At 39.8% G+C, this 14,275-nt stretch overlaps 1 protein-coding gene across 4 annotated transcripts in view; it reads right to left on the reverse strand.

Annotated features, from left to right (window-relative positions):
- The window catches only part of PPP2R2C (protein phosphatase 2 regulatory subunit Bgamma), a 295,114-nt gene that overhangs the window by 216,905 nt on the left and 63,934 nt on the right, over positions 1–14,275 (reverse strand). The window contains exon 1 of one of the 4 annotated variants that reach the window (XM_038400511.2): positions 1,838–2,359. The exons of 2 other annotated variants lie outside the window; for them this stretch is intronic. Coding sequence is in view for 1 of the 2 variants with exons in the window: in XM_038400509.2 (XP_038256437.1) it covers positions 1,838–1,907 (70 nt within the window). In the remaining variant the exon portion in view is untranslated. Of the gene's footprint in view, positions 1–1,837; positions 2,396–14,275 lie in introns of those variants that run through there. One more of the 4 variants, XM_038400509.2, reaches the window with a different exon arrangement.

Consider the following 14,275-nt stretch of genomic DNA (forward strand, 5'->3'; position numbering starts at 1 on the left):
ACACTAGATGGAGCTGCTGAAGCAACACTTCCCTAACACAAGATTTCCTCTGCCACCACTCCTCATGTTCAATCCACCAAATGTGTCATCCGGATTTCTGGTCATAAAGACAATATAGCTACAGCTGACATTCCTGTTCGAGGGTTGTTCTGATCTGATTCAGGCAGGTCAGTCCACATGTAACAATCATAGAAGATCATTACTACCTTCTGCTCTGAATATCAACTGAAGCTAAAAGGTGAGCCACAGCCTTATTGTACACAGCAATGCTGACTAAATATGATAATTTGTTTTTAAAAATCCACATATTGCAACACACAAACATATTTTACAAAACATTATTTACAAAATCCAAAGGGATTGTTTCCCTAAAGTTACCAAAACTATTAAACACATCAAAATGTACCCTGTCTTCTTGCAGTCTTCATCCCAACAAAGGCCCACAATTGTACCAAACATGCATTAAAACCTCAACATGTAATTCACTGCGGAAGTCATGCTGTATATCTTTGTAATTCTAGTATACATTTAAGAGAGAAAGTTTTGTCAAATGTTATTTTAACTAATCACAACTCAAGAGTTTAAAAAAAAAGTAATCATAAAGCACCTTATAAACAACAAAACATGATCAAAAAAACAAGGAAGAATTCAAAAACACATGAACCGAAAAGCAAGAAATACCTTACAGGCAAGATTACCAAATAATTATACTAGCCAATGGTACTGCTTAGAGAGAACAAACACAGCGTTTTGTTATTTTCTCTTTGAAAATCTGCTTTGTATTTCTAGTGCAGATAAATAATCCTGCTGTGCTCTGCATCCTCAAAAAAAATGCAAATCACAAATAATCAAGCTATTCTCAGCTGATATTTCAGGATGCAACATAACAGCATTAGATGACTGAACACTGATCAAATGACGACACAACCCGGAGATTCAGTCTCAAGTGGTATTGATTGAACATGATGTTAAATATACTCCTATTACACAAGACTGCACTTACAATACTGCTATTATTGCTTCAAAACACTGTTAAAACTACACACACAAATACATATTTAGAAGTCCATGATTACAAATAACCATACATTTCCTCTGTTCAAGCAATCTCATGATGGCCTATTTTTACAACCAACTTTTCAGCAATGAAACATGAAGCTGTGCAGTATCATGACCCAAGCTATGTACCTGGCTGGAAGGTAAGTTGGCTCTCAGTGTAAAATATCTGTCACCTGCAGGTGCATCCTCTTTTATGTAACAAGCTACCAGCCACTGAAAGACTCAAACTGCAGTTCTTTCTTTTCCTCTAATCCTTTGCACATACATAGAAGCTGGGCGGAAGCCACTAGTATTCCAAAGATGATGTATACATATTGCTTCTAGATTTATACTGTTCTCAAGGAAATAAACACAGCAATTTCTGTGATGTTCTGATACAACTGTCAAAATTAGATGCACATCCTTCAGTAAATCACCAATACAGTTAATATTACAGATTATTTTTGAGTTTTGAGCTAACAAGTCTGTTTTAAAAAAAAATATATATCACTTGTCTCTGATCTTTTCCAGTGCATCTGCTAGGCATGCAATGCTAGGTGCTGCATACTTCACTAGCGCAGATTGATCATAATGTAACACATTCTCTAATCCATGTAGTTCAGTATATTGTGCTAGCATGACAGAATACCCTTTGGGTTTAACAAATCCAAACTGATTCTGCAGCATCTACTCCACAGAATTTTTTAAAACACATATCCAAACATGCAATGCATTTTTTGCTTGGAAAACACAGGCAGTCAAGAGCAGACGAAGAGAATCATGACAACATTTATGTTACCTTCAGTCACATAATTGTGGTCTCGAAGAAAGCTGTGATTAATTTTTCGTGTGTCCGTGTCCTCGCCCATTTACAGCAGGATTACTCAGCATGCCTATCCGCAGTGGACTGATAGAATCAGCAGAGGTCGTCACAAGAGCACCATCCATGCTGCCACTGCCTAGCAGAGGCAGAGAACAGACTGGGCTACTGAGCACAGCATAATGAGAGCTAGTGATGCAGCACAGATTTGGGGGATGAATAATAAAATAAAATAATAATAATAATAGCAAAAAAGAAAGGGGGACAAAAGCTCCAATAAATTAAGAATGCAAAAAACCCAGGAGGGGGTCTGTGTGGAGAAACTACAGGCACTTCTCCTGCAGTGAAAGAATAACCCAATTCTTTCGTCACGTACTCCTTAAACAAGCTCCCATGCAGAGTCTGCTCCAAGTGCTTGCTGCTGTGGAATCTTGCCGGATGCTAAGAAAGTGGTAATCAGCGTACTGCAGCAAAGGCTGCCCGGTGAAGCTCTGTGATTGCTGTTGCTGCTACTGCTGTCATATGCCTATGCTGCATCAGAGCAGGCCCCTCCCAGTCAGCTTCTCACTACCCAACCACACAACATCTGCATGTAGTAAAGTGAAAAATGAGACTGCAGGTAATTATTTTAGCTCTTCTGCTGGTGAATGGGCAATGAAAAATTTAAATAGGGGGGAAGGGAACTTCAGGCTGCTTAAATAGGTTTGCACTGACACATATTCCACGCTAGCATGAAGGTACAATTTGGTACTGGTCAATATTATCATAATCGGCAAAAGCAACAATCATTCAGTGTCAGTGTGTATAAACACCAGTGAACTGCCAAAAGCTACCTATGAAAAAATAATTGTTAAAAGATTAGGAAATCTAAGGAAAATACGAGGTGAAATAAACCCAATACAGAGTTTACGTGCCACAGTTCTATACTAAAAGGCAAATTATAATGTATGAAAGAATAAAAAGCAAGAAGGAACAGAAAATCTCAGGTTTCTTAGCAACTTGATAGTACAGGTAGGGGGAGGTAGACACAGGCAATGCTTGCAGATTACATATATGGAGGGAGTTCCTTAGTGCTTCTGTTCTCACTCACTGTATTTTTCCCCTCACCCAGAGAACGGAATGATGGGGATGAGCCTCTTCGGAAGGAAGAGAAATGTCACTGAAATATCATTCATTTGCAACGAAAAATAAACATCCTTTTGCCAAAGCCTTTTAAACAAGTGCAGTTACAGAGATTCATATTACTGAACTCTTTTAAGTGAGTAGACCAGCCATGTTCCTCAAACTTTTGGGCAATCTTACCAGATCACCAGACCAAGATCTTAGATGTACTAACTAGTTGCTTGTTTTAAAAGACTAATATTTGAAGCAGTGCTAGCACCACTGTGGGTTGAAATATACAGATCTGATTAAGACAAACCAGCAGTGCACCAGGGTCCACTACTAGTGTAGGAAGAGGAAGGAGGGAATACCGGTCACAAAAACCTGAAGTACTATTACGGTAGAAAGACAGTCTTGTGGTTTAGCCACTGGACTTAAAACAAAAGAAATCTGAGTTCAGTTCTCAGAACTGCCACAGACAGACATCTTGTGTGACCTTAGGCAAATCATGGTAAGGTCTCTGCATCTCAGCTCTTCTTTTGTAACTAACAGGATAGTTGTTCAGGATAAATTCATTAAGAGTCTTTGAGGGCCTCTGACAACACTGTGATAGGGGCCGTATAAGCAAACAGAAAGATTAGTGCTATATAAGTCACTGTTTGGAATCACTAGGATAGATACTATTAACCATAGGAGTCTAAAGATTTCAGCATTGAGTAAATAAAATGAAGACAGATACTTCACCTTATCATTGATTAAACACTTATCATTGAGCAAACATTGTACCTTCAAATTTCAGGTAGAAGAACAGTGCTTCAAGTAGATATAGAGATATTTGCTGCTGGTGTTTTAAAGTTACCACCAATGATTGGATAGACTTGTCATCAGGCCTGCTACCTTTATAGCACCGCTGCATGCCTGGGTGAAGTGTTGCAGGGCTTCTTCATATCTAGTGCCCCATGTAGTTGTTCTGGTGCCACAATGGTCTGTCAAGGTGCTCGGCCTAGTCCCCCTGGCCAAGTCACTGCTCAGTCCATTTCCTCTACAGGGATAACAGAAAAAAGTCCAGAAATAGGAAACTTAAAATCCAATGTCTTTCAAGTCCATCACCCGGCCTCTATCAGGCACTTGCCGTTCTTGACTTCTTTTACTCTTGACACGCATGTTTCTCTTTTTGGCCCAGGGGAAAGACAGGGGAACCCAGGCTCACCTTCCCCTCTAGGTTCCAGCCCAGGGACCCTGTTTAGGCAGCTAAGCACCATTCCTTCAATCCCTCCAGCATTTTCCCAGGGCTGCTCCTACCTTTACCTCGCTCTTTGGTATCTCCACAAGATCTACAGACTGCTGCCCCCACCCTGACTTTGCAGTTCCTCACAGCTTCTCCTGGGACCAACTACAGAAGTGTTTTCTAAAAGCCAGTCTCAGCTCTTCCCTGTGGCAGCTGGATCATACTGTTAGCAGCTCTCTGTCTGTTGCCTTAAGACAGTCAGTATCTCTCTCCTTCAAACAGCAGTTCCCCTCAACCCTCTCTCTCTGGGACTGAGGTTGTATCTCAGGCCTCTTGCCTTAGCTTAGTCAGTTGTGGTCAACTCCCTTCCTCTGAGCACCCTCTCCAATTAGCCTTTCAATCTGGAGGGCTCAGCAAGCCTGCCTTCTCCTGTCAGCATCCAATTACCGTGAGGTAGGAGGCAGCTTTTATGCCGCTCCCCTTCTCCCAACTCTTTCCCAGTTGATTTGGAGCTTTCCACTGCCTCCTCTGCAAGGTATCAGGCCCTTAAAGGTACAGTTTCCAGACTCTTTCCCTAATCACCATTCATTCACAGGACTCTTAGGTCACTATGTGTGTCTATTAGGACCTTCCAAACCCTTAAAAGGGCCAAGCCATGTGGAGAGGATGGGCTGACCTCTCGATGGCAGAGTACCTCATCACAAGACTGTTTTTCCTGTATTTACCACACATACTGACCCTCAAAATGGCCATTCCAGGAATGCTGTTTCTGCATTTAAAACATCACTTAAAACCACGACATTAACAAATACTGACTTCGGACATGGCACATTGAGGCATGACATCACAAATGATGCAGGCAGCACTGCCAACTTGCAAAGACAACAATTCTCATCTAATCTCCAGACATTCTAGCAATTACCTTGAACTGCAAAAATGCACACAAATAAAATATACGCATTTCTGTCTGCTCCAGAAAAGAGTCGTCTTATAGTTAAAGCACTGAACAGGGACTCAAGCGATCTGAGTCTCCTGCTAGGTTCTCGTACAGTGCCTAGCACATCAGCAAGGATGGATAGTCCAGCAGTTAGGGTACTAGCCCAGGATTTGAGAAATGATTCCCTGCTTGGCTAGACTCCCTGTTTCATCTTGGGCAAGTCACTTGGTCTCTCTGTGACTCCGTTGCCCATCTGTAAAATGGAAATAATAGTACTTTCCTACCCTTTCTCATTAAAGAGAGATCAGATACTACAGTAATGGGGTCTATACAACTATCTAAGATACAACACAATCATCCTGATTTCAACTGCAGCCTCTCTTATTGTAATATAAGCAATAACAAGCAAATTCTAATCCCTCTAATACAGTGGTTCTAAAACGTATTTGATCGCGCCCCCCTTCTTTGTATCTGTAGTAGTTTATACCCTATGCCCCCCTACACCTATTCACACCTACACCCACACACGTACGTACATATAATGATATAAGTGACTGTGGTGCTTCACTTGAATCAGTTTTGGCTTCTTTGTTTTTTCACTTGAGATGGGTTTTTTTTTTTCTGTTGCCCAAATGAGCCAATTATCTATTGTAATAAGAGTAAAAGCAAAACTGTAATTGTGGTCCATGCTTACAATTAAATGTGTGCACACTGCATGCACCCCACTCCCCCGAATACATTCTGCACCCACCTCCCAGAAGGGCCCACCCACCCCCACTTCCAATTTGAGAACCTCTGCTCTAACACTATCTCCTACTGTCACTCAAGTCAGGTCACTTCATCTCTCCCCCTTTATTTCTTTACCTATTAAATTATAGTGCTGCTTTCTACCCAACTCCCACAGGGGTGTTGCTAGTTTATTCTTTGCAAGGCTTTAAAAATGAGAAGCACAATTACTATGAAGTATATCATCTAATTTCAGTATATAGATCAAGTTGCAATTTTGATTTTTCTATATTTGTAGAAAACTAGTACATCGTAAATATCGATGACAATATTAGCTACAGTTCATAGAGTACTATAAATATAACAAAATGGAAATTATACCTAGCATTCCATTAAATTAAGAAAGTAGACTCTGCAACTAATGACATTTGTTTTGTATAAAATACTCCTAATCAATCTGAGGGACCTGGAATATTTTCCCCACATTAGTTTACCTTCATTGGTGCCAGGATTTCACCTTGTGAGCTCATGTCCATCTCATTGTTTTTATGGTACAATAAGAAATTTTTAAATGGACATTGAAGGTTATACTTCAAATTATTCATACTCCCACAGTTTGTATAACTTAACCCAAGAGGACCTTCTCACCATCATCTTTAGACACTTGGCTCCTAATTCTGGCATGTGGAAGTCAATGAGATGTTTGCCATTGACTTTTATGGGGCTAGAACTTTACCCTAGATATATAATATTCATACACTTTCCTGTTTATCCAATTAACCAGAAGCAAACAAATCATTGCTCAAAATAGACACCTGAGGACATAAAGGAAATAAAGGACAAAGGATTTATATCCACTCTGCCCAGGAAGATACAGAAAACAAACATGGAAAATACAAGTGAATTATAAAGAAAATGCATTACTGGAAACTAGCTAAAATTATTTTTGAAATGTGAAAAATAAATAGTCATAACAAACAGATAAAAATTCTTATTAAAAAGCTCACAGACCATTGTCTTCATATCTCCCTCTGGTCTTCTGTAACTCAGGTGGTCCTGGCTTCTACAGCTTGAGAGAGAAGAGCAAGTGCTGTTCCATTTAAACCTTTTCTGCCTATCCTCTCAGATGAGAGTTGACTACCACTCATCTGGCACCCGTAGGTGGGTTTTAAAATTTCCACATTAGTATATCAGAGCGAGTTCCTGCCTTTGTGCATCAGATGTATTTCAATTAGATTAAAGGTCTTTCCATTCTTTGGGATTTGTGTCTCTAACCTATACTGATAATGGTTCTGGTCCTGAAATAAGTTATTTTTCTCCTCACCACTGGAATTTGAGTGGTGTGCAGGCAACATCCTGAGGCATTATATCTTGGTCAGTTAAAGCTTAACCCATTTTTCACAGTTTTTAGCTACCAGTCTCATAAGGAACGATGGTGTAACATAAAAGATCTCAATTTGTCACAGAACTATACCTTGGTCCTATAAAATAGCATCACACCTATTTTCCTCAAGATTATGAGCCAGATCCTTTTTACCTTTCAAACATGAGTACTCCCATTGACTTCAGAGAGTCCATTCATGTGAGGAAACAACAGAATTCTGGCCTAAATTTGTAGTCCCTGTCAAATGTGTGATACAACAGAAGTTTGCTGCTAAACAGCTGAAATGTAAAATGGGACAAAAGCCCACTGATGGTCTGTATTTGAACTGGACATAAAACATTTGACAAACAAACAATTTCTGGTGGGCAGGCATGAATAAAAAAAGATATGCATATTAATAGTAGTAGTATTACTGTAGCACCTTGCATGGACTTTTCCAACAAGCCCTAGTCATGACCAGAACCTCATTGTGCTAGGCACTGTATAAACACAAAACAAAAACAATGGTCCCTTCCCCAAAGAGCTTACAATCTAAAATAAGCTACACTAGACAGACAGGTGGGGAACACAAGGAAACAGTGAGACAATATTGGTCAATATGAAAGGCAGTCATCTCAGCATACCAGCATCCTAATTGCTGTCAAGTTGTTTTGTAGGCAAAGGAGGGCTCTGAAGGAGGATACTGAGGTAACTTTGTGGATGTTTATGAGGAGCTCCTCCCAAATGTGAAGGACGACATAGGAGAAAACATGAAGTGCTTGTTTGAAAATATAATAAATGGGTGATAGAGGATGGCATCATGGTCCAACTGGAGGCAGGAATCAACCATCTTGATAGTGAATGATAGATGACAAGTAACATGGAGATAGGCTGTGAGGAGCCTAGAAGGTGAAGGCAGGTAACTTATGTTTGATGCAATAGATTCATTCACAGATTCCAAGGCAAGAAGAAACTAGTGTGACTAGTCTAACATCCTGAACAAACAGACCATAGAACTTCCCCCAAAACAATTGTTGTTTGAACTAGAGCATATCTTTTAGAAAAACATCTAGCCTTGATTTAGATATTGCCAGTGATGGAGAATGCACCATAGTCCTTGGCAACTTGTTCCAGAAGTTAAATTACCCTCACTGTTAAAAATATACACCTTATTTCCAGGCTGAATTTGTTTAGCTTCAACTTCCAACCCCTAGATTTTGTTGGATGGAATGGAATCACTGGGGCGAGTGAAGGGGGAACAAAGGAGAAACCTCTGCAACTATGACAGGGGAGGAGGAGGAGGAGAAAGCGAAAGCTGTTGGAAGAGAAGGGAAAGCAAGCTGAGTGGAGGGTCAAGGTCATGTTGTATTTTGTCAATTTTCTCTTGGAACAAATCAGCAAGATCCTGTGCAGAGAGATGGGAAGAGCTTGAGGGGTGAGTCAAACGTGCTGCAAAGGCAGCAGGGACTGAGAATATAGGATTCAATTGGGTTGCAGAAGTAAAGTGTTTAGCTAGGAAGAGGAAAGAACTGAAGAAGGGGAGAATGAATTTGAAGTCCAGAAAGTCAGCCTGATCATGGGATTTCCACCAGAGATGCCCAGCAGTGTGAGAGCAAGAGTGAAGGAAGCAAAGATTGGGAGAGAACCAGGCTGAGGGTTCAAATATGGCCCTGAATATATACAGGCTCTTTCTTGTAGAGATTTTCTAATGTACTATTGTTTACTGAGGGCCATATATTACTACAAAGCCACGTACATAGAAGTCCCATGGAAGTGAACAGGAGTTTTGTTAGAAACTGCTCTCAGGATATGGCTCTGAAAGACTTAAACTCCAAACATTTGAAATAATGCATCATCTGTTCCCCAAGTTCCATTTTACTAGATTACTCCAAATTTCCCAATCTGACCATCATTAGAACAATTAAACTTTGATTTCAGGCAAAGAAAGAGCGTCTGGATCCTAAATAGTCTCTTTGGGCTGACAATCTTTTCACAGACATACAAATCATTTCTTCTATTTGAACACATTGGTTAAATTTACAAGACATAGGCATAAATTTCCCTTCACATTTTCAAAGTTCAATTAGAGTTAGCCACACATCTGTTCATCAACATGTTACAAAGAATGAGTTGTGCAAAGCAACTTGTTGAATAAAAATATTTATCTGGAAGCTATGCAAATTATAACAAAAGCAGAACATTTCCAAGTATCTTAATTTGTCAAATATTTATCCATCCCTATAGGATTTTATATTGTGCTCATCACAGTAGCCCTTTACTAATATACTAAACAATTGTAAAACGCATCAGAGTTAATGCACCAGTTCTTCTTCACATCATGTAACAAAGTAGGACAAAATATACTATTAGAGCCACAGTTACAAAAACACAGTAAAAATATTTACCCAAATCCTTTTAATTTATACTTATTCCAGATTTAACTCGGATATTTAAGAACAAGATATTCTTTCCCTTTATCCACATCTAGCTTACGTAGTGGGATGTAAATTGCTTACCAGATAATTCCCCCAATTAGGCCAACAGATTTTTATTTTGTCCTGAATTTATTTTGTTATTTATTCAGATTTTTTTTGTCCTGAATAAATTCAAATAAATTATATTGTATTGTACAGTCATATATTGCCCTATTCAGATCTTCTGGAGTTCAGTGACTGCATCTCTGATTTAAATGGGTAAAGCAGCAGGGGATTATACTGTGAGAAACAGCTACTCTCCAATTTTGCCTCCAGTCTCACTCAACTTTTTGTAGAAAGGACTTCTTCAGGGTCTTGCTGTGGAAATCCCTATGTTCACTTTACTCCTATATCTGAATTTATCATAAAGATAATTGAAGCAAAAGTGATAATAAATGCTTCTCTCTTGTATCACTTATTCTGAAGTCCTCAAGAACTTTGCATTAGATGGTCTGTATCTGGGAGAAGAATTGACCTAATAGTTTTGCTACTATGATGGACATGTCACAAATGCATAAAACAGAGTTATTATAAATTAAGAATAACACAAAGTACCACATACTTGCAAATGGTTCTTTATTTTCTTGTGGAATGGCCTTTGGTGTGCAGATACTGGTGGTAAAAATTATAGCCATCCTTATAACATACAGTACTGGAATGCCATTTCTCCTTTTTTTCTTTAATAGGTTAGCCTTAAAAGAAAAACAATTAATGACGGCCAAAAGTGTGTCCAAATATAAATGACTTGGGGAGCATATATAAAATAGGTCAGCAATGAGAAATAAGTTGACTATGACCCCGAAATGGAAAAAATGATAATTGTCTGTCAGTATTATTTCTCCATGGTGTTTCTAATTAGCAACTGCAAACTCCAGACTTTGTCATGCTTCATTATACATCCTGCTTTTGCTCTTTCATTCAGTTGGAGTATCAAGAATGTCTAAAATAAAAGAATTGCTGTATAGCCCAACATGCTATCAACATGTTCTTCTCATGCTATCAACATGGCTTCAACCTGAAAAACGCTATCAACAAATTATTGATCATATTTACATTAATGACAAATAGAAAATCACAATAATCTATACTTAGCCCAGATACTCCAGAGAAAGAAATGTAACAAAACTAATTCCTCTCAGCCTAAGGGGATTTCAGAAAGCAAGCAAACATTATCAAGTAATTTAGACTGTGGAAACAAGTTTTCCTCAGCATCCTCACTATATTTTTTCCCACGGAACATTTCATAAGGATTCTTAGTGCACTACATTGTACTATGGTTGTATCTTCACCTACACCAACTGTTCAAAATTCACTGCTAGTGCCAACCCAGCAATCTAGCAGTAGTGGAACACAAGGGATCAGAGTTCAGACTCCAAGTTCATTTTTTTGCTCCCTGGACTAGCAGGAGTATGAAGAGAACATGCTCAGCACCAAAAGAGGGCACACCACATATTCACAAGTAAACCCCACTGGGCAATTCTCAGAATGGCTTTGGTAGTATCCAGCAGGACCCATATCCAGCCTTCACCTGGAGAGATGCAATACAAAGCTTTTGAAGCTGATGGAAAGAAATAAAGGAGAAAAACTGGTGGAGCCAGTAAAGCATCTAGTGCAAGGAGGCCCTGATCTAAGTTGGGGCCTCTGCATCCTACTGAAATACAAATAAATAATGACAGTGATAATAATTGCAACAATAGCCAAAGGTAGATATGAAAAATAAGGAGCCAGGTGCTGAGGCAAGGCCCTGATAAGACAACTCTCCCTACCAAGCTGCTGTCCCTGAAGCCTGCTCAAAGTTTCATTTTCCATATCAATCTCTAACTAGCTGGTGCAATATTAACCCCTGCATCCCTCGGGCCACTGGCAAACAGAAGGAATTTTCTCTTTCTCTCAGCCCATGCAGGGGCTCCTGACTATTGGAGGATAGGATACCATACCTTTCTCTAAGATTTCCAGGAATTGCAACAGCTTATTGGGTTAATAAAATGCTTTTTCAAAAAAATCACATGCTGCTCTACAGGAAAAAGACAATTCACAGACAAAAATAGGAGTTATGGAGAGGATGACAGCCTTAACAATGGGTTTCCTGGGTTTGGGAGACGCGAGTGTGATATCTGCTCAGGACTGAGCAGAACTGCCCAGAACTGTGAGCTACTGTGTTACTGCTCTGCTTCAGCGGGAGTGAACTTTGCTGCTGCTACTCTGTGTGTCAGGGAACTGACACACCAGCTTGTCAGCCTAGCCAGCAAACTCTTCAAGATTCTGCCTGTCTAAACCTTGCCTTGCAGGTAGCAATCAGTAAACCCCAATTCCTGAGCTCCCTGGAGCCGTCTCTCTGCAGTGTCCAGTCCCTCTCACTAGACACCCACAGAAGTTATTAAGTTTGCTGCCTCCAAAGCAGCCGCGTACACCCCACCCTGTTACGTTAGCTGAGTACTCACCCTCCACTGTTAATACAGAGCACTGAGATTTTTTTTAATACAACAAGAATTTATGAATAAAGAACAGGTATTTAAATGATACTAAGCAAGAACGATGAGACAGGTGTGGTTACAAACAGAACAAAACATGCTATCTAGTGACTATACCTTAATTTTACAAATCTTTGTCTAAGTAGGTTTCTGACTTACATCAAGTTTCCAGCAGGAAACCAAGCTTCCTCTTGCCTTTCAGACCAAGAGGGTCCAGCTTGCATAGTCTCAAAGAGTGCTATCCTCTTATGTCCCCAACTGATGAATAATTCAAATGTCTTTTTTGCTCCCCTTCTGTTACTCAAAGTCCATTGTCTTTGTCTCAGGAGCCAGGAAGCCCCCCCAGAATGATTGTTGAATGGTCTTCTCCCCGACTCGTTTAGCTTGATGGCTTTGTTTACCATATGTAAACGTATTTTCATTGTTCTCTGCCTGTAACCAAGCTGGTCAGATAGGTAAATACATATTCCTTTGTCTAGAGCCAACTGGTTTTATACTCTGACTCCCCAACGCATTTAAGAACATATTTCCAGCACTCACCTATAAATCTCACTCATTCATTTTGTATAACCCATACATACATCACACAGTGATTTTCATGACCAATGTCTCACCAGTTTACACACAATACCTTATGTGACACCTTTCAGATACGTATTATGACAGTGGTGTGTTGGGGCAATGAGCATGTCAGGCCTGATGTGAGTTACAGTATGGGGTGCCCTCACCAATTGGCATTGAGGGACTCCCAGGGTCATGATTAGCAGCTCCAAGAGTTGGTGTGTCCTTTACCCTCCAGAAAGGATCTGGCATAAGGTGGTTTAGTCAGAAAATCAATACCATCTGAAGATGCAATAAGAAAGCGATTCTTTGTTTCATTTTAAGTTAGTCTATTTCATAGTGGATGAGTTCCCAGAATTACAACAACCATAAACTGCAGCCCTCTAAATTAAATGGTTCAAGTTCAGCCCAAATCAGAAAGTCATAATTAGAGGATTGTCCAGTGCTCCCTAATTGATGGGATGGTGATCTAAATCCAGTCCCTATTGGACAAAAGTCCCAGAAGCAGATTCACATGACTACTGTATAGCTGAGGCATAGAATGGACTTCCATCTCAAACAGTCCCTTGCACATTTTCTTCCTTCGGCAAGAGTCAGCATGGGAGGATTTAGGCTTCTTAAATCCCTCAAAGTTTCATCTTCCAAACTCGTTCATGGTCAGCCTCACATTATTTTTCTTTCAACCTTAGCTCTACCAACCTTCTGTAACAGTGTGCCTTCTGCACATTGATCATTATCTCACCACTGCAATCATCTTGTTCTCAACTGGTCAAGGTTGCAAATTGCCTCGATCATCTAAGTATCTCCTCATTTGTGACAAAATCAAACAGTTGTTAAAAATATGCTGTAACTTTTCACACTGAAAACGATTTGGTTTCCTTGCCTCTACTGTTTTTAACAGACATGTTTCTGCTCCATCTAACAAGGTTGTCATCGCTACCGCATTGAACAGGTATAACTTAGGTTGTCATACAGACATCCTGCCACCCAAACAGAAGCCTTTGAAGATGCTGAAATGCCATTGTCACAAGACTGATCTGACATGTGGCAACTTCTTCAACCTCCTGCTGTGAGCCAGCTACACAGATAGATAAAACTATCCCCCATTCAATGTCATTGCCCTCTACCTGCAGCATGGCATCCACATTACAAAAATATCCACCTCTGTTGGCCCCTTTAACAGTCTCAGCAAACAAGACCAAGGACCAAATGAGCCTGTGTGAGATCCGTACAATAGAAAGTTTTAGAAATGCGTTCATATTGTTTAGATTCTGTAATAATTTTGTTTGAATATTTTATTGTTGTGTTTGTATTGTTTGTATGTAGTATTTTTGTTAGTAGCTATATAAATTATGTAATGACAGAAATAAGAGCTGTCCCTCTAAAAATAGGATTGGAGCACCTGGAGTGGGCTTTGGCAGGAGCCTATGAGCAACATGTGCTGCTTTGATGAGAAGAGGAAGGAGGAGGATTCAGCCTGCAAGAAGCTCCCAAGAAAGCTTAGAATTCAAAGAATAAATAAAGTTCTCCTTCAAAGGTGAAGTCTTGTCACGGAA

This window comes from Dermochelys coriacea, chromosome 4 (assembly GCF_009764565.3).
Source record: "Dermochelys coriacea isolate rDerCor1 chromosome 4, rDerCor1.pri.v4, whole genome shotgun sequence".
Lineage (NCBI taxonomy): Eukaryota > Metazoa > Chordata > Testudines > Dermochelyidae > Dermochelys > Dermochelys coriacea.